The 20,825-nt window shown below is 38.7% G+C and overlaps 1 protein-coding gene across 3 annotated transcripts in view; it reads right to left on the reverse strand.

The window, feature by feature from the left end:
- Positions 1–20,825, reverse strand: part of FAM120C (family with sequence similarity 120C) — a 131,017-nt gene that overhangs the window by 49,792 nt on the left and 60,400 nt on the right. For all 3 annotated transcript variants that reach the window (XM_043457764.1, XM_043457765.1, XM_043457766.1), the window contains exons 5-9: positions 6,119–6,221; positions 5,476–5,552; positions 4,748–5,028; positions 3,680–3,953; positions 2,648–2,819 (exon numbers count right to left, since the gene is read on the reverse strand). In XM_043457764.1, coding sequence (XP_043313699.1) covers positions 2,648–2,819; positions 3,680–3,953; positions 4,748–5,028; positions 5,476–5,552; positions 6,119–6,221 — 907 coding nt within the window. The remainder of the gene's footprint in view (positions 1–2,647; positions 2,820–3,679; positions 3,954–4,747; positions 5,029–5,475; positions 5,553–6,118; positions 6,222–20,825) is intronic.

The following is a 20,825-nucleotide window of genomic DNA, read 5'->3' on the forward strand; positions in this document are numbered from 1 at the left end:
GTTTAAGAGAACCCTCCTTTTAATTTTGTATAGAGAAGGGAAAATTTCCTTCTGCCACTTAAGAGAGAGAGAAAAAATATCTGACATTTGCAGCCTATTATACTCCATTTGTAGACTCCTGGCTTTATTGCCTGCTACCCACTCATAGATACACACTACTATATATAAAGTAGATAACCAACAAGGACCTACTATATATATATAGCACAGGGAACTATGTTGAAATATGTTCAATATCTATAATGGGAAAGAATATATATATATATATATATATATATATATATATATAATATATGTAACGGAACCAATTTTGCTGTACACCTAAAACCTACACACATAATAATTCAAGTATACATCAATAAAAAAGTATTCTTCCTGTCTTTAGATTTGGAAGGGGTTGACTGTAATCTATCTCGGCATGATTTCTTTGGGTTTATACTATTTATAACTCACTCAGCTTCCCTGGTGGTTCAGCTGATAAAGAATGCACCTGCAATGTGGGAGACCTGGGTTTGATCCCTGGGTTGGGAAGATCCCCTGGAGAAGGGAAAGGCTACCCACCCCAGTATTCTGGCCTGGAGAATTCCATGGACTGTATAGTCCATGGGGTTGCAAAGAGTCAGGCATGACTGAGCAACTTTCACTTTCACTTTGGGGCTTCCTTGATAGCTCAGTTGGTAAAGAATCCATTTGCAATGTAGGAGACCCCAGTTCGACTCCAGGGTCAGGAAGATCCACTGGAGAAGGGATAGGTTACCTACTCCAGTGTTCTTGGTCTTCCCTTGTAGCTCAGCAGGTAAAGACTCTGCCTGCAATGCAGGAGACCTGGGTTTGATCCATGGGTTGGGAAGATCCCCTGGAGATGGGAAAGGATACCCACTCTAGTATTCTGGCCTAGAGAATTTCACAGACTGTATAGTCCATGCGGTTGCAGAGTCGGACACGACTAAGCAACTTTCACTTTCAGCTTCTTGACTCTGTGGGCTTGTTTTGGCCAAATTTGAGAATATTTAAACAATTATTTCTTTAAGTAATTCTCTTCTTCTGAGACTCTGATTTACACAAATATTAGATCTTTTACTGTAATTCCACTTATCACTGTTCATTTTTCAGTATTTTCTGTTACTGAGACTAGATAATTTCTGTTTTTCTTTCTCTAGGTTCAAAATTATTTTCTCTGCTGTCTCCAATCTGCAGTTTAACCCATCCTTTGTGTATTTTATTTCAGTTATTGTATCTCTTAATTCTTAATTTCTATTTATTCTTCTTTGTATATTAGATCTCTTTGCTAAGACTTTCTGTTTTTAATTTGCATTAAGAATGTTCAGGGAATTCCCTAGCAGTCCAGTGGTTAGTACTTGATGCTTTCACTGCCAAGGGTCTGGATTCAGTCCCTGATTGGAGAAATAAGATCCCACAAGCCAAGCAGCGTGGCTAAAAATAAAAAAAATAGAAAGAAGAAAAACAATGTTCAAAATTGTTTGTTAAAGCATTTCTCTCTCATGGCTGCTCTGAAATCCTTAGCAGGTAATTTAATCAGTTGTGTTACAATGATTTCATTTTCTATTGATAACACAAATCTATTGATTTTCTTTATTCAGTTTGAAATCTTTCTGGTTCTCGGTATAATGAGGGATTTTCAATTCAAACCTTGATATTTTGGGTATCATTTTAAGAGACTCTGGATCTTATTTAAATTTTGTGTTTTAGCAGGTCTTTTCTGTTGACAATCTGGTGGGTGAAGGAGGATGCTGTCTCTTTACTGCCAAGTGGGAGTAGAAGTCCTAGCTTCCCACCTGGCTATGTCTGTCACCTCCACAGCAGGTGTAGGTGGCATACCTTCTTATAGTATGGCAAAGGTAGAATTCCAGGTTCTTCATTTGGCCTTTGTTGGTTGGGGCAAGAGTAGGTTATAGTTTTTCTATAGTGTCTGGCTGGAGTAGAACGGTTATTATCTAAACACCTTCTGTATTGCTAGGTTGTTCCTTTGGGTACTTTGGCTAGAGAAAACCAAAATACTTGGTTTTCTTGGCCTGTAGCTGTTGGAATTTCTGGGCTGTGAGCTTGTCCTGTACCCAGCAAGGGATATGTAAAACACAGGGAAAACCCAGAGAACTCACTACTGCTTCATTCCTTGGAGCCCAAGGCTCTTAGCCAATCTGTCACCTCTTCACCTTCTAGAGCATCTTGTGCTTTTTAATATAGAATATCCTGAGCTTTTAGTTTTAATTAGCAGGAGGAATAGGTAAAAATACATCTACTCCATCTTCCCATAAGCAAAAATCTAGTTGGTTCTTTTGAATGTACTAATTTGACCATATTACTCTGGAGCTTAAAACATCTCAATGGCTCTAATTACCTACAAGATCAAATCTCAAAACAAAAACCACACTGAGGAGGAGAGACTGTATCAGATACATCTCTACATTCCTGAAGTTCAGCATGGATAAGTAAAAGTTACTCTGAATGCTTAACGATTAAAGAATTTGGGCTTAAGTTAATGTATTTCCCATACAAATATGTATTCTGGTGAATTATGCACTTTCTCAAAGACTGTTCCACAGCCAAAAGTATGACGTGCTTGCACAGACATTTTTGTTCTGAGTCAAAGCTTTCAGAGAACTGTCAAAGCTAGAACCACATTTACCTTCTACAGGTAGCCGCCGCCGTATGGCCAGGCGTTCCATTTTCCGCTGTGTCTCTGCCAGACTGAAAAGAACCCCGTATACATATTGACGAGCTGACCGGAACAGGATGGCAGCTGGAGGAAGCTCCATGTTACACTCATCTTCAATACATACAGGAATCTTAATCTCACCCTAAAAAGAAAATGGTTCAGGACAAAGGAGAAAATGAGTTACCTCAAGGTTTGGAATTGAGCTGAGAAGAACAAGTAATGAACTGTAGCCTAGCTATTAAATTTTCTACTTTTATTTAGACAAGATTTCAGACTAAAAAGAAGTTGTAAGAGCCCAGCTGAGTATTAGACAGCTTAGATGCCCATCAGCAGACAAATGGATAAGGAAGCTATGGTACATATACACAATGGAATATTACTCAGCCATTAAAAAGAATTCATTTGAATCAGTTCTAATGAGATGGATGAAATTGGAGCCCATTATACAGAGTGAAGTAAGCCAGAAAGATAAAGACCAATACAGTATACTAACACATATATATGGAATTTTAAAAGATGGTAACAATAACCCAATATGCAAAACAGAAAAAGCTATTCCATTTTTAAAGTCTCTGCTATGATTAACTACAGCTGACTAAATGGGGAAAATTCATCTTAGACATTCTGCTGGGGAATGGATTTGTATGGTAAGGCTAGAGGAGGGGAATAGAGGGACAGGGAGAGGTAAAGACCAAGGGTATAATGCCTTTTCTTAGAGTGTGTTCATCCATAGACCAGAATTTACACATGTGGTTCATTGTCTTCTCCAAAATCTCACAATTACCCTTCTCCTCTAGGCCTCATTTCCTGCACAGTCCCATCTTTTGCTGGTCTCACCTCACTAGAGACCCTTAACACATGAAGGGCCCTAGCACACTTGGTCTCCTTTGATCTCCTTTCAGATACAAAGATCAGACTTTTCTCTGGTAACCTACAGCCCTAGGAAGTTGAAATACAGTGTTGAGAGCAGGGAGATAGGTAAGTGTCAATGTGTTCTCTTACCTTAGTGAGGACATGGTAGATATATGGATACATAAGACCCCTTCGATGTCTGTGTTCAGCAACCCTCAAGACTTCTGGAGCTACTGGAGGTAAGGGTGGAATGGTGATGTCCATATGGTTCCTTGTAGACATAGATAGCAGAGATGGGATGTGGGGCTCACCATCACCCAGGCTGGCATTTGAAACTCCAGCATTAATGGGCTCTACCCAAGACCCTCTGTCACCATTTGGATCCTCCCAACCAGGCTGCTGCTGAAGTGTTTCTGTGATGCGACTAAAAGGTTTAAAAAGATAAGTGTGGAAGACAGAAAGGAGGTTAATAAAGATATTTCAACTCAAGATGTCTATTCTGATTACAAGGAATCTTACAAACCCTCTAGAAGCCAGGACACTGGGTTAGTACTGGATCTGATACCATTCCTCTCAGTGGCCATCACTATCTTCCTAGCTTCTTTCTTCAGATATAAACCAAAGCAATCAAAAGTCATAGGCTCCATTCTGAGTCCTTTATACCTTATAAAAGTCATGTTTAAAGTCTGCTTATGTTCTAAGGAAATAACTACAATTAAAACCTCAAACTAGCTCTGTCTTCCAGGAATAATCTGCTTGGAGGAATAATCTAGGAAAAATGAGATTATACAAAATCCCACTGTTTTGATCCTCAGAACCCCTTTTTTAGTTACCAAGCAATATAACTGCATATTCAACTGTTCTAATATTTCAACTCTATAAAACCTTTCAATTTTTTTTTTATGTTCAATCTACTCCTCTTCACAAACTGAGAGATGACAGACATGATACATAGCACACCCCTACCAGGGCTTCCCTAGCCAGCTGCTATGCTGTCTTCTACCTCAGTGGCCTGGGTATCTGAAAATTACTACCTGTACAGGGTCCAAGTGATCATGAAGTGACAAAACACAGAGTTTTGCTACTTCACTTAAGTGCAAAGAGTCACAGAAAAAAGCCAGGAACATACACTTTCCCACATTCCCTACCTACGTTAACAGAAAAAGAATACAGATACTTCAGAAATCTATTCCCTGGGGTGCCTGTATAGCTACTTACTCAGAGCTGGCTCCTTCTGGCTCATCACCATCAGAGGAAGAGGAGTGGGAAGAGTCTGGTCCCAAAGGAGTTGAGGCTTTGGAAGTAAGGTAATTGGGAAACTGGGATGCAGAGGAATCATAAGAGATAGCCCAATTGGCAAAGGGGCTGTCCTGCAGCATGGAATCCTCAGAAAAACCATGGGATTCCCCCAAAGCATGGGGGGAGAAGAGAAGAGAGGAGTTGGGTCCCACTGGGAATGGTGGTGGATATTTCATTCTCTGGGGCACGTGGTGAGAAAACTAAAGGACGAAACAGACACAAAAGCTATTTATTTAACATTTTACCAGGCTCCAAGATGGTTCCCCCAAAGGTTGTGACACAGTGGATGAGGCCAGTAGCTAGAATTGTTGGGATACAAAGAACATACTGAGAATAACAAGAAATAATTCAAACAGTGATGTATGGACAGAACCCCTCAAAGGCAGGACAATGGACCAATATATGTCTCCTAGAGTCATTCTTTCAATATTAGCTAATCTACATTCACGATGACCTAGTGGTTGCTGATTTGAATGTTTTCTTTAGAGTCTGCCAGCCTCAAGTTGAGAATATGACATAGGTATATACAACCTTGACATTCTGATAATACTGAATCACCTGAACTCCTTAACTCAGATTATAAAAATTGGGAAACAATCCTAGTCTAATGCTATCAAATGGTCTCAAGCTTCTTAAAAGATACTTACCATTGGCTTCCCAGCAGAGATAGTGCCCATTTGATTTCGTGGAATGGGAGGATTTCCAAGGCGATTATTTTGAAAACCTGAAGCAGAGAGAAAGGGCTATCTCCTTTAGTCAATCCTAATAATTCTACCCTGCTACATTCTGGTAACCTCATATCACCTGAGAAATTATTATGAATATATGAGTTACAACTTACTGAACAGCTACTATAAGCTACACTAAGAACCTTACATAAATTATTTCCTCTGATAACAACTCTATTAAGGAAGTATCATGAGCTACATTTCATGTAAATGTGACTTGCAAAGATCACATAGTGAGTACATAACAGAGGTAAAACTCAAATTCAGGCCTGACCCCACAGACGGGGCAATTTTACATATACCAGGCCACAACAGAGATTAGCACCAGAAGAAGTCTAAGCTAAGGAAATGGCATTGGACCCCATCTAAAATTCAAGAAATGAAGGCCCTGTTTGATGTCACCTCTCTTATTACATGGAAATCAAAAGGCAAATGTCTATCAAATAGGAATAACTTATAGGAGGGTACAATAAAAATAAGTGATTTCACTCTGTCCCAGGAGTTCTGAGAGACTCAGTTTCTTCTACATAAAGAGCAGCCTGGGGTCAGATAGAAGCCTTACCTAGAAAGGAGGAGGGCCCCACTGGCAGCGAAGAGAGTTTGGTTGTGACTGAATAGTACTCAACCGCTTTCTTGAATCGTTCTATTTTATCTTCTGTCCTGGACTGGATATAGGAATATCAGATGTTCAGAAGGAGAAATAACATGAGTGTGCCTTTTTCATGCAATTTTATAATTTCAGATTCAAAACAGTGGCAGAAATCAAATGTTTAAAAAAACCCAAGAGAGCAATTTTTTATGCTGCAGAAAAGATTAGGTAGGGAGAGAATATTATAGAACATAAAAGCTCAAATACTTAAAAAAATTGTTTAAAAAGTCTACTCACATTTTGTGCTATTCTAAAATGCTCACATGATCGTTAGAAAAAATAAATAAAGATAGGAGGAAAAAAAACTACACGGTACCATCACCCAAAGATATTTTGATGTGTTTACTCCCACTGATTTTTTTTTTCTCCCACTGATTTTTAAAATTCATTTTCTGGGGGTTGAAGTACAGCTAGTCTAAACTCGAACAAATTTTTGGCCAACCCAACATTTATTTTTTTCTATAATTGATACCATACTCTATGTATAATTTCAAGTCTTGCTTTTATTATACTACAAGATAATTTTGAATGGCTGAATATTTTATCATTGTAAGTGTATCATAAATTATTTAACTACTTCTCTAATACCCAACATCTCAGTTATTTCTCACATTTGGCTATTATAAATTACACAACAAAGAACATGTATATACATATAAGTTTTTCTGGATTTCAAATTATGTCCTCAGGAAAATGTCCCCAGAGTGGAATTACTGGTTCAAAAGGTATGAACATTACAACCAAAACCACTTAAACATAAAGAAAATCCATAATGTGAAATCACTATTTATCCTCCAGAATGGTTAAAATTTAAGATTATAAATATCTAGCCCTGGCAAGGATATGGAGTGATTGGAAGTCCAATACACTGCTTGTAGGAATATATATTGGTAGAGCTGAAAAACAGTTTGGGAGTTTCTTATTATGCTAAACATATATTTGCCATATGGCACAGCAATCCTACTCTTAAGTATTTATCCAGGAAAAATAAGTACATATGTCCACCAAAAATATAAACAAGAATACTAACAACAGCTTTACTTAAGAGCACCAAACTAGAAATAATTCTATCAACAGAAGAATGGATAAATTATGATATATACATATGATAAAAAAAACTGTACAGTAATAAAGAACAAAGGACTGATACATGCAACAATATGGACTAATATCAGACATAATGAGTGAAAGAAGAAACAAACAAAAGAATACATACGCACAACTGCACTCATCTCACGCGCTAGTAAAGTAATGCTAAAAATTCTCCAAGCCAGGCTTTAACAGTACATGAAGCATGAACTTCTAGATGTTCAAGCTGGATTTAGAAAAGGCAGAGGAACCAGAGATCAAATTGCCAACATTTGCTGGATCATCAAAAAAGCAAAAGAGATCCAGAAAACTATCAACTTCTGCTTTATTGACTATGCCAAAGTCTTTGATTGTGTGGACCACATCAAACTCTGGAAAATTCTTAAAGAGATGGAAATACCAGACCACCTGACCTGCCTCTTGAGAAATCTGTATGCAGGTCAGGAAGCAACAGTTAGAACTGGACATGGAACAACAGACTGGTTCCAAATAGGAAAAGGAGAACGTCAAGGCTGTATATTGTCACCCTGCTTATTTAACTTAAATGCAGAGTACATCATGAGAAACGCTGGTCTGGATGAAGCACACGCTGGAATCAAGATTGCTGGGAGAAATATCAATCACCTCAGATATGCAGATGACACCATCCTTATGGCAGAAAGTGAAGAAGAACTAAAGAGTTTTTTGATGAAAGTGAAAAAGGAGAGTGAAAAAGTTAGCTTAAAACTCAACATTCAGAAAACTAAGATCATGGCATCTGGTCCCATCACTTCATGGCAAATAGATGGGGAAAAAAAGGAAACAGTGATAGACTTTATTTTCTTGGGCTCCAAAATCACTGCAGATGGTGGCTATAGCCATGACATTAAAGGATGCTTGCTCCTTGGAAGAAAAGTTATGACCAACCTAGACAGCACATCATAAAGCAGAGAATTACTTTGCCAACAAAGGTCCATCTAGTCAAAGCTATGGTTTTTCCAGTAGTCATGTATGGATGTGAGAGTTGGACTATAAAGAAAGCTGAGCACCAAAGAATTGATGCTTTTGAACTGTGGTGTTGGAGAAGACTCTTGAGAGTCCCTTGGACTGTGAGGAGATCCAACCAGTCCATCCTAAAGGAGACCAGCCCTGAGTGTTCATTGGAAGGACTGATGTTGAAACTGAAACTCCAATACTTTGGCCACCTGATGCGACTCATTTGAAAAGACCCTGATGCTGGGAAAGATTGAAGGCAGGAGGAGAAGGGGACAACAGAGGATGAGATGATTGGATGGCATCACCGCCTCAATGGACATGAGTTTGAGTACACTCCAGGAGTTGGCAATGGACAGGGAGGCCTGGCGTGCTGTAGTCCATGGGGTTGCAAAGAGTTGGAAATGACTGAGTGACTGAACTGAAAGTCCAAGTAGAAGTGAAACTTGGGCTTCCCAGGTGGCACTAGTGGTAAAGAACCTGCCTGCCAATGCAGGAAACATAAGAGACCTGGGTTCCATCCCTGGGTTGGGAAGATCTCCTGGAGGAGAGCATGGCAACCCACTCCAGTATTCTTGCCTGGAGAATCTGATGGACAGAGGAGACTGGCAGGCTAAAGTCCACAGGGTCGCACAGAATCAGACACTACTGAAGTGACTTAGCAAACATGCACAGAAGTGAAACTGACTTATGGCAACAGAAAATACCGTTTATCTCTGTGGGCTTGGGGATGATTGGGAAGGAGGTTTTCCAATGTAAGTTTTAAATCCTCTTGAATATAATTTATGACCTTTATAAATTTCATCAAATAGAATGTAAGATATGAAAGTCATTTCTAATTATAAATAATGTTCTAATAAGTATATTTTTACATGTTTCTTGGGTTATTTCATAGGAGACATTTTTAGAAGTGGAATTACTAGGTTCAAGGATATGGTCATTTTCATAGACTCTTGACACATGATATAAACCTCTTTCAGAAGCAGATGTCTCAAGTTATACTCTCATCATCAATGCATGTGTGCTAAGTAACTTCAGTTGTGTCTGACTCTTTGGGACCCCATGGACTGTAGCCCACCAGGCTCCTCTATCCATGAGATTCTCCAGCAAGAATACTGGAATGGGTTTCCCTCCTCTCATCAATGCATAAGAGTATGCAATTTACCATATAGTTCCAGTGTTGAATATTTTCAACAAAAAATATCTCCTAACTGTAAACACTTTACTTTTTGTAGGAAAAATAAAAAGATATAATAAAAAAGGAAAAAATAAGCAGTTATAATCTTATCTCTCAGAGTTTGTAACTGTTAATACTCTAGGATCTACCAAGCATTCCAGATCTCTTTTATTTGCATGCATGCTGGCACACAGATGGCCTTTCTTGGTGGCTCAATTGGTAGAGAATCTGTCTGCAATGCAGGAGACCAGGGTTTAATCCCTGGGTCGGGAAGATTCCCTGGAGAAGGAAATGGCAACCCACTCCAATATTCTTGCCTGGATGGACAGAGAAGCCTGATGGGGCTACAGTCCATGGGGTCGCAAAGAGTTGGACATGACTAAGCGACTAAAATACCAGGCACACAAATAAAGATATTAAGATGTCCAGGTCATCTAGCCTCACTTTAGATACACAAGCCATACACAGAACCTTCCTTAATATCTCTACCTCTGTACCCTCATCCCTTCCCCAGTGACCAATGTAACCAGTTCGGTATGTGTCCTGTCATAACTTTCGCTGTTTACACACACACACATATATATGTACATAAATAGAGTTTTGTTGTTTTCACATAAGTGGAATTGTATATTGTTTTTCAAACTGCTTTTTGCATTTAACAGTATGTCTTATAAACTATTATGCGTCAGTGAGTATATATCTATGACCCAATACCCTGAAATACTGAATTACATGTATTTCCCTCAGTGTCCCACTCTTCTCTGTGCCCCAAAAGCTAAACATTTACTTTTCCTTCAAGGGGCACCAATTCTATGAAATCTTTCATTCTATGAAATCTTTCATTCTATGAAAACTTTATTGTTTTTTCCTTTGTTGTTTGCTTCAACCTTCCCCATTAACCTCAAGTTCTGTGAGGACAAAGAATGGTTTATTCATACTTATATTCTGCTAACATGGGACTTATCTATAGAAGTTTACTCAGTATTTTACATATGATCATTTTTAATTAAGCCTTACTCTTTTTGTTTTACATATTTATTTTTTAATTAATTAATTTTTTTGGCTGCACTGGTCTTCATTGCTGCACGGACATTCTCTAGTTGTGGAGCGCAGGTTTCTCATTGTGGTGACTAACCTTGATGCAGAGCACAGGCTCTAGGGTGCAGGGGCTTCAGTAGTTGTGGCACATGGGCTTAGTTGCCCTGTGGTATGTGGAATCTTCCTGGACCAGGGATTGAACCCATGTCCCCTGCATTAGCAGGTGGATTCTTAGTCACTGGACCACCATGGAAGCTCCTAACCTTTTTGTTAACAGATCCACAGAGGCCACAAGTAGCAGAGTAGAAATTCATAATTTGATGCTGTTACCTAGCAGATTTTGTATGTTTGTTTAAAAGAGTTCTGATAACTCTATAACTGTTCAAAATATTTGTGAAAATTATATAGCAACAATGAAGAATGGTTTAAGACATAATGTTAAGTGGAAAAAGCAAGTTAAAGATGACTACACTGAGATGACTAACACATAAAACATATAAAGAGGACTAGGAAATACTGCAAAGCATTTAGGATGGAATTAGAAGGAAAGTCACTATTAAACAACTTTGTTTTGTTTAGTCAAAGGGGGATTCTTATAATTAAGCTACAAAGGCAAGCAAAAGCTATAACATTAAAAATATTCAACACTCAACTGAGCATGTACAAAATTTTTCCTCCATCTACAAACAATGGAGTATTATTGCTGGTTGAGTCTCTAAGTTATGCATCCATGGACTGCAGCGTGCCAGATTCCTCTGTCCTCTACTATCTCCGGGAATTTGCTCAAATTCATGTCCACTGAGTTGCTGATGCTATCTAACCATCTCATCCTCTGCCACCTCCGTCTCCTTTTGTCTTCAATCTCTCCCAGCCATCAGGGTCTTTTCCAATGAGTCATCTCTTTGTATCAGGTTTCAGCAACACTCCTTCCAATGAATAAACAGGGTTGATTTCCTTTCGGATTGACAGGTTTGATCTCCTTGCAGTCCAAGGGACTCTCAAGAGTATTCTCCAATACCACAATTCAAAAGCATCAATTCTTTGGTACTCAGCTTTATTTGTAGTCCAACTCTCATATCCATATATGACTGTTGGAAACATAGCTTTGACTATACAGACCTTTGTCTACAAAGTGATGCCTCTCCTTTTTAATTTGCTGTATAGGTTGGTCATAACTTCCCTTCCAAGGAGCAAGTGTCTTTTAATTTCATGGCTGCAATCACTGTCCATAGTGATTTTGGAGCCCAAGAAAATAAAATCTGTCACTGCTTCCACTTTTTCCCCTTCTATTTGCCATGAACTGATGGGACCAGATACCATGATCTTAGTTCTTTAATGTTGAGTTTCAAGCCAGTTCTTTCACCCTCATCAAGAGGTTCTTCAGTTCCTCTTCACTTTTTGACACTGTAGTGGTATCATCTGTATATCTGAGGTTGATATTTCTCTCAGCAATCTTGGTTCCAGCTTGTGATTCAACCAGCCCACATTTTGCATGATGCACTCTGTATATAATTAAATAAGCAGAGTGACAATATATAGCCTTGTTTTACTCCTTTCCCAATTTTGAACCAGTCAGTTGTTCCATGTCTGTTTCTAACCATTGCTTATTGCTTTCTTAGTCACTCAGTCAGGTCCAACTCTTTGCGACCCTTTGAACTGACTGTAGCCTGCCAGGCTCCTCTGTCCATGAGATTTTTCAGGCAAGAATAGTAGAGTGGGTTGCATTTCCCCCTCCAGGGGATCTTCCTAACCTAGGGAACGAACCCACGTCTCTTGCATCTCCTGCACTGCAGGCAGATTCTTTACTGGCTGAGCCATCGAGGGAAGCCCCAAGTATACTGGAGATGGGTGCCATTTCCTCCTCCAGGGGATCTTCCCTACTCAGAGATCGAACCCGTGTCTCTTACCTGCGTACAAATTTCTCAGGAGACAGGTAAGGTGGTCTGGTACAATCATCTCTTTAAGAATTTTCCAGTTTGTTGTGAGCTACGTAGTCAAAGGCTTTAGCACAGTCAGTGAAGCAGAAGTAGATTTTTTTTCTGGAACTCCTTTGCTCTCTCCATGATCCAATGAATGTTGGCAATTTGATCTCTGGTTCCTCTCCCTCTTTGAAACCCAGCTTATACATGTGGAAGTTATTGGTTCCTGTACTGCTGAAGCCTAGCTTGAAGGATTTTGAATATTACCTTGCTAGCATGTGAAATAAGCATAACTGTACGGTAGTTTGAACACTCTTTGGCATTGCCTTTCCTTGGGATTGGAATGAAACTGACATTTCCAGTCCTATGGGCACAGCCGAGTTTTCCAAATTTGCTGGCACATTGAGTGAGCACTTTTAACAGCATCATCTTTTAGGATTTTAAATAGCTCAGCTGGAATTTCGTCACCTCCACTAGCTTTGTTCACAATAATGCTTCCTAAAGCCCACTGGTTCCAAATAGGAAAAGGAGTACATCAAGGCTGTATATTGTCACCCTGCTTATTTAACTTATATGCAGAGTACACCATGAGAAATGTTGGGCTGGAAGAAGCACAGGCTGGAATCAAGATTGCCGGGAGAAATATCAATAACCTCAGATATGCAGATGACACTACCCTTATGGCAGAAAGTGAACAGGAACTAAAAAGCCTTTTGATGAAAGACAAAGAGGAGAGTGAAAAGTTGGCTTAAAGCTCAACATTCATAAAACTAAGATCATGGCATCTGGTCCCATCACTTCATGGGAAATAGATAGGGAAACAGTGGAAACAGGGTCAGACTTTATTTTTCTGGGCTCCAAAATCACTGCAGATGGTGATTGCAGCAATGAAATTAAAAGACACTTACTCCTTGGAAGGAAAGTTATGACCAACCTAGATAGCATATTAAAAAGCAGAGACATTACTTTGCCAACAAAGGTCTGTCTACTCAAGGCTATGGTTTTTCCAGTGGTCACGTATGGATGTGAGAGTTGGGCTATGAAGAAAGCTGAGCACCGAAGAATTGATGCTTTTGAACTGTGGTGTTGGAGAAGACTCTTGAGAGTCCCTCGGACTGCAAGGATATCCAACCAGTCCATCCTAAAGGATATCAGTCCTGGGTGTTCATTGGAAGGACTGATGTTGAAGCTGAAACTCCAATACTTGGGCCACCTGATGCGAAGAGCTGACTCATTTGAAAAGACCCTGATGCTGGGAAAGACTGAAGGCAGGAGGAGAAGGGGACAATAGAGGATGAGTTAGCTTGATGGCATCACCGACTTGATGGACATGAATTTGAGTAAACTCTGGGAGCTGGTGATAGGCAGGGAGGCCTGGTGTGCTGCGATTCATGGGGTCACAAAGAGTCGTAGACAACTGAGCGACTGAAATGAACTGAAAGCCCACTTGACTTTATACTCCAGGATGTCTGGTTCTAGGTGAATGACCACACCATCATGATTATCCAGGTCATTAAGACATTTTTTGTATAGTTGTTTTGTGTATTCTTTCCACCTCTTCTTAATCTGTTAAGTCCTTGCCGTTTCTGTCCTTTATCATGGCCATACTTGCATGTAATATTCCCTCAATTTGTCCAATTTTCTTGAAGAGATCTCTAGTCTTTCCTATTCTATTGTTTTCCTCTATTTCTTTGCACTGTTTATGTAAGAAGGTCTTCTTATCTCTCCCTGCTATTCTCTGGAACTCTGCATTCAGATGGGTATATCTTTCCCTTTCTCCCTTGCCTATCACATCACTTCTTTCCTCAGCTATTTGTAAAGTCTCCTCAGACAACCACTTTGCCTTCTTGCATTTCTTTTTCTTTGAGATGTTTTTGGTCACTGCCTCTTGTAAAACATTATGAACCTCCATCCATAGTTCTTCAGGCACTCTGTCTACCAGATTTAATCCCTTGAATCTATTCATCACCTCCACTGTATAATCATAAGGGATTTGATTTAGGTCATACCTGAATGGGCTTCCCTGGTGGCTCAGAGGTAAAAGCGTCTGCCTCCAATGCGGGAGACCCGGGCTCGATCCCTGGGTCGGGAAGATCCCCTGGAGAAGGAAATGGTAACCCACTCCAGTATTCTTGCCTGGAGAATCCCACAGATGGAGGAGCCTGGTAGGCTATAGTCCACGGGGTCGCAAAGAGTCGGACACAACTGAGTGACTTCACTTTCTTTCAGTTTCTTTCGTTCTTGAATGGGCCTAGTGATTTTCCCTACTCTCTTCAATTTTAGTCTGAAATTTGCAATAAGGAGCTCGTGATGTGAGCCACATTCATCTCCAGGTCTTGTTTTTGCTGACTGTATAGACTTTCTCCATCTTTGGCTGCAAAGAACATAATCAGTCTGATTTTGGTTTTGACCACCTGGTGATGTCCACATGCAGAGTTGTCTCTTGGGTTGTTGGAAAAGGGTGTTTTGCTATGACCATCATCTTCTGGTGTCATATTTTTTTGCCTTTTCATACTGATCATGGAGTTCTCCAAGCAAGAATACTGGAGTGGGTTGACATTTCCTCATCCAGTGGACCACATCAATCTTGGGTGGCCGTGCACAGCAAGGCTCACATCTTCACTGAGTTACACAAGCCCCTTTGCCATTACAAGGCTGTGATTCATGAAAGGGACAACAGAATATTATTCAATATTAAAATGGAAGGATATTCTGATACATGCTACAACATGGAAAAACTTTAAGTACATTATTCTAAGTGAAATAAGCCCATTGCAAATGCAAATGCATATGCAAGCATGCTCAGTCATGTCCGACTTATTGCAACCCCATGGACTATAGCCCCATCAGGCTCCTCTGTCCATCCAGGCAAGAATACTGGAGTGCGTGGCCATTTCCTTCTCCGGGGGATCTTCCTCACCCAGGGATTGAACCTGTGTCTCTTGTGCCTATTGCACTGAAGGCAGATTCTTTACTGCTAAGCCACTAGGAATTTCCTATATATAGTATAATTCTACTTATATGAAGTATGTAAAGTAGTCAAAATCAGAGATCAAAAGTAGAATGGGCTGAGAGGGAGGAGAGAATGGGAACTTATCTTTTAATGGTTGTAGATTTTCAGTTTTACAAGATCATAAGAGTTATAGGGATGAATGATGATAATGGTTACACAATATTATGAATGTAATTAATACCACTGAATGTATATTTACAATGTTTAAGATGGTAAATTTTACATGCATTTTTATTGCAATAAAAAATCAGCAGGAAAATGTATTCTCCATTTAAACAGTATTCCCTGCTTAATACTAGGATCTCTCTCTACCGAATATGGCAATTTCTTTTTCTATGGGTCAATCTCTTCCTAATTGTCTCATGCAAACAGCTGAAAGTGCAATGCAAAGTAACAAAGTGAATGGGCATATCTGTCATAAAGTCAGGATTTCCCAAAGTAAAGGCACATGATGGAAGATGGCTCACATTATGCTAGAAGCCACAGACCAATGAGGATCTGTTACAGTTAGTTTTCAACAATGATGGAAGAGAGAATTATGAAAGATCATGGCAGGAAAGGCACTTGAAAAAAGAATGATCTGAATATCAAAAGAAAGTAAATCTTTTAAGATAATATAACCCAATATACTTTTTATTAAAACAAACACAGCACTTAAATTGTGCTAGAAAGTTAAATGTGACCTAGTGGGTAGGAGAGCTATCACAAAATTTTGTTTGGAAAACTTATTCTTTATTCATTTAAAAAATTTATAGCTGTTGTTCAGTCGCTCAGTCATGTCCAACTCTCTGTGACCCCATAGACTGCAGAACTCTAGGCTTCTCTGTCTTTCACCATCTCCTGGAGCTTGCTCAAACTCATGTCCATTAGTTGGTGTGCCATCCAACCATCTCATCCTCTGTCGTCCCCTTCTTTTCCTGTCTTCAATCTTTCCCAGCATCAGGGTCTTTTCCAATGAGTTAGTTCTTCTCATCAGGTGGCCCAAGTGTTGGAACTTCAGCATCAGTCCTTCCAAAGAATATTCAGGACTGATTTCCTTTAGGTTTGACTGGTTGGATCTCCTTGCAGTCCAAGAGACTCTCAAGAGTCTTCTCCAACACCACAGTTCTTTGGCGCTCAGCTTTCTTTATGGTCCAACTCTCACATCTATACAGGACTACTGGAAAAACCATAGCTTTGACTAGACAGAGTTTTGTTGGCAAAGTAATGTCTCTGCTTTTTAATACGCAGTCTAGGTTTGTCATAACTTTTCTTCCAAGGAGCAAGTGTCTTCTAATTTCATGGCTGCAGTCACCATCTGCAGTGATTTTGGAGCCCAAGAAAATAAAGTCTGTCACTGTTTCCATTGTTTCCCCATCTGTTTGCCATGAAGTGATTCCATTCTGAATAAGATGGGATTAGTACATCTACCTTGTTCCTTCTGAAGGTAGTTATAGCAACCAGGAGCAGTTATTTGAAGACTCTGAAAAGCAAACATTAGAAGGAGGATTGGGGAAGAAGGCCAGAATTCAAAATACTACAAAAACCAAGGGTGAGTTTCACATTTCTTTTTCCTCCAATGTCCCCTGGTGTGGACACAATGCAGCCTAAAATCTGGAAGCATCCATTGACGTGGAGACAGCTCCAGGAGAAATCTTAGTCCAGTTCTGGCTTGAAAAGTGGGAAAGGAGTCTCTAAAAACTCAAGAAAATGTATGGAAATACTCCCATTTTTCTTTTTTCTGTTCTAATGTGTGCCAGCATAAAGCAAACCGGTAGTGACAGCAGTAGCAATAGATGAATAACAGGAAGCTAAATGTCTCAATGAGGAATCTTCCTCTCCAATCAGAGAAGCAGTGATCTCCAGAGGGTGGGGTGAGCCTTTAGTACCTTTTCTCTGTCCTGCTGCTTGGCCCGAGATGCTGAAAAAGGGTGGCCCAAATGGCAAATAGATGGGGCAACAGTGGAAACAGTGTCAGACTTTATTCTGGGGGGCTCCAAAATCACTGCAGATGGTGACTGCAGCAATGAAATTAAAAGACGCTTACTCCTTGGAAGGAAAGTTATGACCAACCTAGATAGCATATTAAAAAGCAGAGACATTACTTTACCAACAAAGGTCCGTCTAGTCAAGGCTATGGTTTTTCCAGTGGTCATGTATGGATGTGAGAGTTGGACTGTAAAGAAACCTGAGCGCCGAAGAATTGATGCTTTTGAACTGTGGTGTTGGAGAAGAGTCTTGAGAGTCCCTTGGACTGCAAGGACATCCAACCAGTCCATCCTAAAGGAGATCAGTCCTGGGTGCTCATTGGAAGGACTGATGCTGAAGATGAAACTCTAATACTTTGCCCACCTTGTGCGAAGAGTTGACTCACTGGAAAAGACTCTGATGCTGGGAGGGATTGGGGGCAGGAGGAGAAGGGGACGACAGAGGATGAGATGGCTGGATGGCATCACCGACTCGATGGACATGAGTTTGGGTAAACTCCGGGAGATGGTGATGGATGGGGAGGCCTGGCATGCTGCGATTCATGGGGTCTTAAAGAGTCGGACACGACTGAGTGACTGAACTGAACTGAATGAACTTGGAAGTACTAAATGGATTGTAAAGAGGGAGCAGCACAAGTGTGGATCTGACACTTAAAACAGCAGACCACCGACTCTGAAGACTGAAGAAATAAACCACTACCTAAACCCCAGACTGACCACTGTGTGGCATTCATGGCACTGATCCAAATATATTTGCAAAGGCTTTGAAAATTGTACTGACACTGAAACGACTGTAGGATGCTAAGAACTTGTGGTCTGAACTTAAATGGGTCAATTGCTTCTTAATACAAAACTATCAACATTCTCCATTATATTGAAATAAGACCAAGAATCTCATAACATAAAATTCAAAATGTCCAATCCAGTTTTACTTGGTTTGGGCATAACCAGGAAAATGTTACACTGAATGAAATAATCAATATATGCCAATGCTGAGATGACACACATGTTGAAATTATCTGACAAAATCTTTAAGCAGCTTTATAAAAATGCTTAAATGTAGAAGAAACACTTTTGAAACAAAGAAAATCTCAGCAAAAATAAGGAGTAGAACTTTAGAACGTTTCTACTAGTTAACACTTTTCCTCTGTTCACTTTGATTCTCAATTCAACTTGAAAAAAAGGTATATGTAGTATACATCTGATTCTTAACAGATGTAAATTCAAAACTCAAAAAAAAAAATCTCAGTAAAGAGAGGTAATACATAAAGAGAAACGAAATGGAAATTTTAGAACTTAAAATACAATACCCAGATTTTTTTAAAAAAAATTTGTTGGATGGATTCTATAGCAGAAAAGAGATGACCAACTTCAATAAGACATGGAAGCAACCTAAGTGTCAATTGACAGAGGAATGGATAAAGATGTAGTACCTATAAAAATAATGGAATATTACTCACATATGAAAGAATGAAATAATGCCATCTGCAGCAACATGGGTGGATCTAGAGATTATCATACTAAGTAAGTCAGACAGAGAAAGACAAGTATCATATGATATCACTTATATGTGGAATCTTAAAAAAATGGTGCAAATGGAACTTAATTACAAAAATTACAAAACAGAAACTGAGTCACAGAAGTAGAAAAACTTACGGTTACCTAAGGTGAAAGGTGGGGAAAGATAAATCAGGAGGCTGGGATTAACATATACATATTACTATATATAAAATAGATAACTAATAAGGACCTATGGTATAGCACAGGAAACTCTACCTAATATTCTGTAATAATCTATATGGGAGAAGAACTTAAAGATGAATGGATACTTGTATGGGTTTAACTGAGTCACTTTGCTGTACACCTGAAACTAATACATTATAAATCAACTATACTCCAATAAAAAAAATTTTAAAAAAGAAAATAGATGATCAAGGAAAGAATCAACAAAGTTAATGATGTATCAATAGAAACTGTCCAGTGTGAAAATCAGAGAGGAAGATAGTTGTTTAAAAAATCACAGTCTTAGGTATCTATGGGGTAATACCAACAGGTCAAACACCGGAGGAAAGGAGAATGTGGAACAGAAAATCTGCTTGAAGAATAATAGCTGAAAACTTCTCAAATTTAGTGAATGATATACTTAGAAATGAAAGAAACTCAGCAAACTCTAAACAAGATAAATTCAAAGAAATCCATGATAAATACATCACTGGAAAATTCTACCAACCAATTAAAGAAGAAAAACACCAATTCTATACAATCTCTTCCAAAAAATAGAAGGAATACTTGCCAACTCACGTTATTATTCCAGCATCAACCTGATATCAAAACCAAAGAGAACACAAACACACATAAAAAATATAGTTCAAGATTCCTCATGAAAATACAGGCAAAAATACTCAGTGAAATACAAGTAATTCAAATCCAACAATAAAAAACAAGGATAATACATTTTTACCATCTCTTGGGAATGCAAGGATGGCTCAATATTCAAAAATCAATGGACTAAATAAGAAAAAGCACATGATCCTAACAATAGACACACAAAATGCATTTGATAAAATATATCATCCATTAATGATAAGAACTTTTAGTAAACTAGAAAGAGATCTTCTTCAACCTAATAACATGCATCAAAAAAACCCATCTCTCTAAATGCTGACTGAATGCTTTCCCCAAAGAGGACATTCTCTCAGTACTCCTATTCAACACTGTTTAGAAATCCTAGATAGTGCAATAAGAAAAAAAAAGGCATATAACTGGAAAAGAAAGAACTAAAATTGTTCCATTTACTGGTAAAATGATCGCCTCTACAGAAAATACCAAGAAACCTACCAAAAAGCTCCTAGTAAATTTACAAAGGTTGCAGAATACAAGGTCAACACACAAAAATCAGTCATATTTCTATACACTAGCAATGAACAAACAGAAATTGGAATAAAACAATATCATTTATAATAGGTACATTCAAGATGAAATACTTAAACATAAATATAAAACAATGTATAAGACTTATATGCTGAAAAATATTAAAAAAATGATGAACTAAATAAATCAAAGACAACCTAAACAAATGCAGAAGTGAATACTGACCAAATTCATGTATATATTAAAAGGAATTACAATTAAAATCCACTAGGATTTTTTTGTAGATATAGACAGCATTCTTCTAAAATTTATATGGAAAAAAAAAGGAATTAAAATACACAAAATAATTTTGAAAAAGAAGAGTACAATTAGAGAAATCACTACCCAGTCTTAAGACTTACCATAGAGCTACAGGATTCAAAACAGTGTTCTATTTGAAAACAGAGAGATACATAGTCAACTAAACAGACTATGGTCCAGAAACAGATCCATACAAATATGAATAATCAATTTTTAAAATTATCTAATTTTTATTTTTGGCTGCACAGTGTCTTTGTTGCTGGGCACAGGCTTT

This window comes from Cervus canadensis, chromosome X (genome assembly GCF_019320065.1).
Source record: "Cervus canadensis isolate Bull #8, Minnesota chromosome X, ASM1932006v1, whole genome shotgun sequence".
Lineage (NCBI taxonomy): Eukaryota > Metazoa > Chordata > Mammalia > Artiodactyla > Cervidae > Cervus > Cervus canadensis.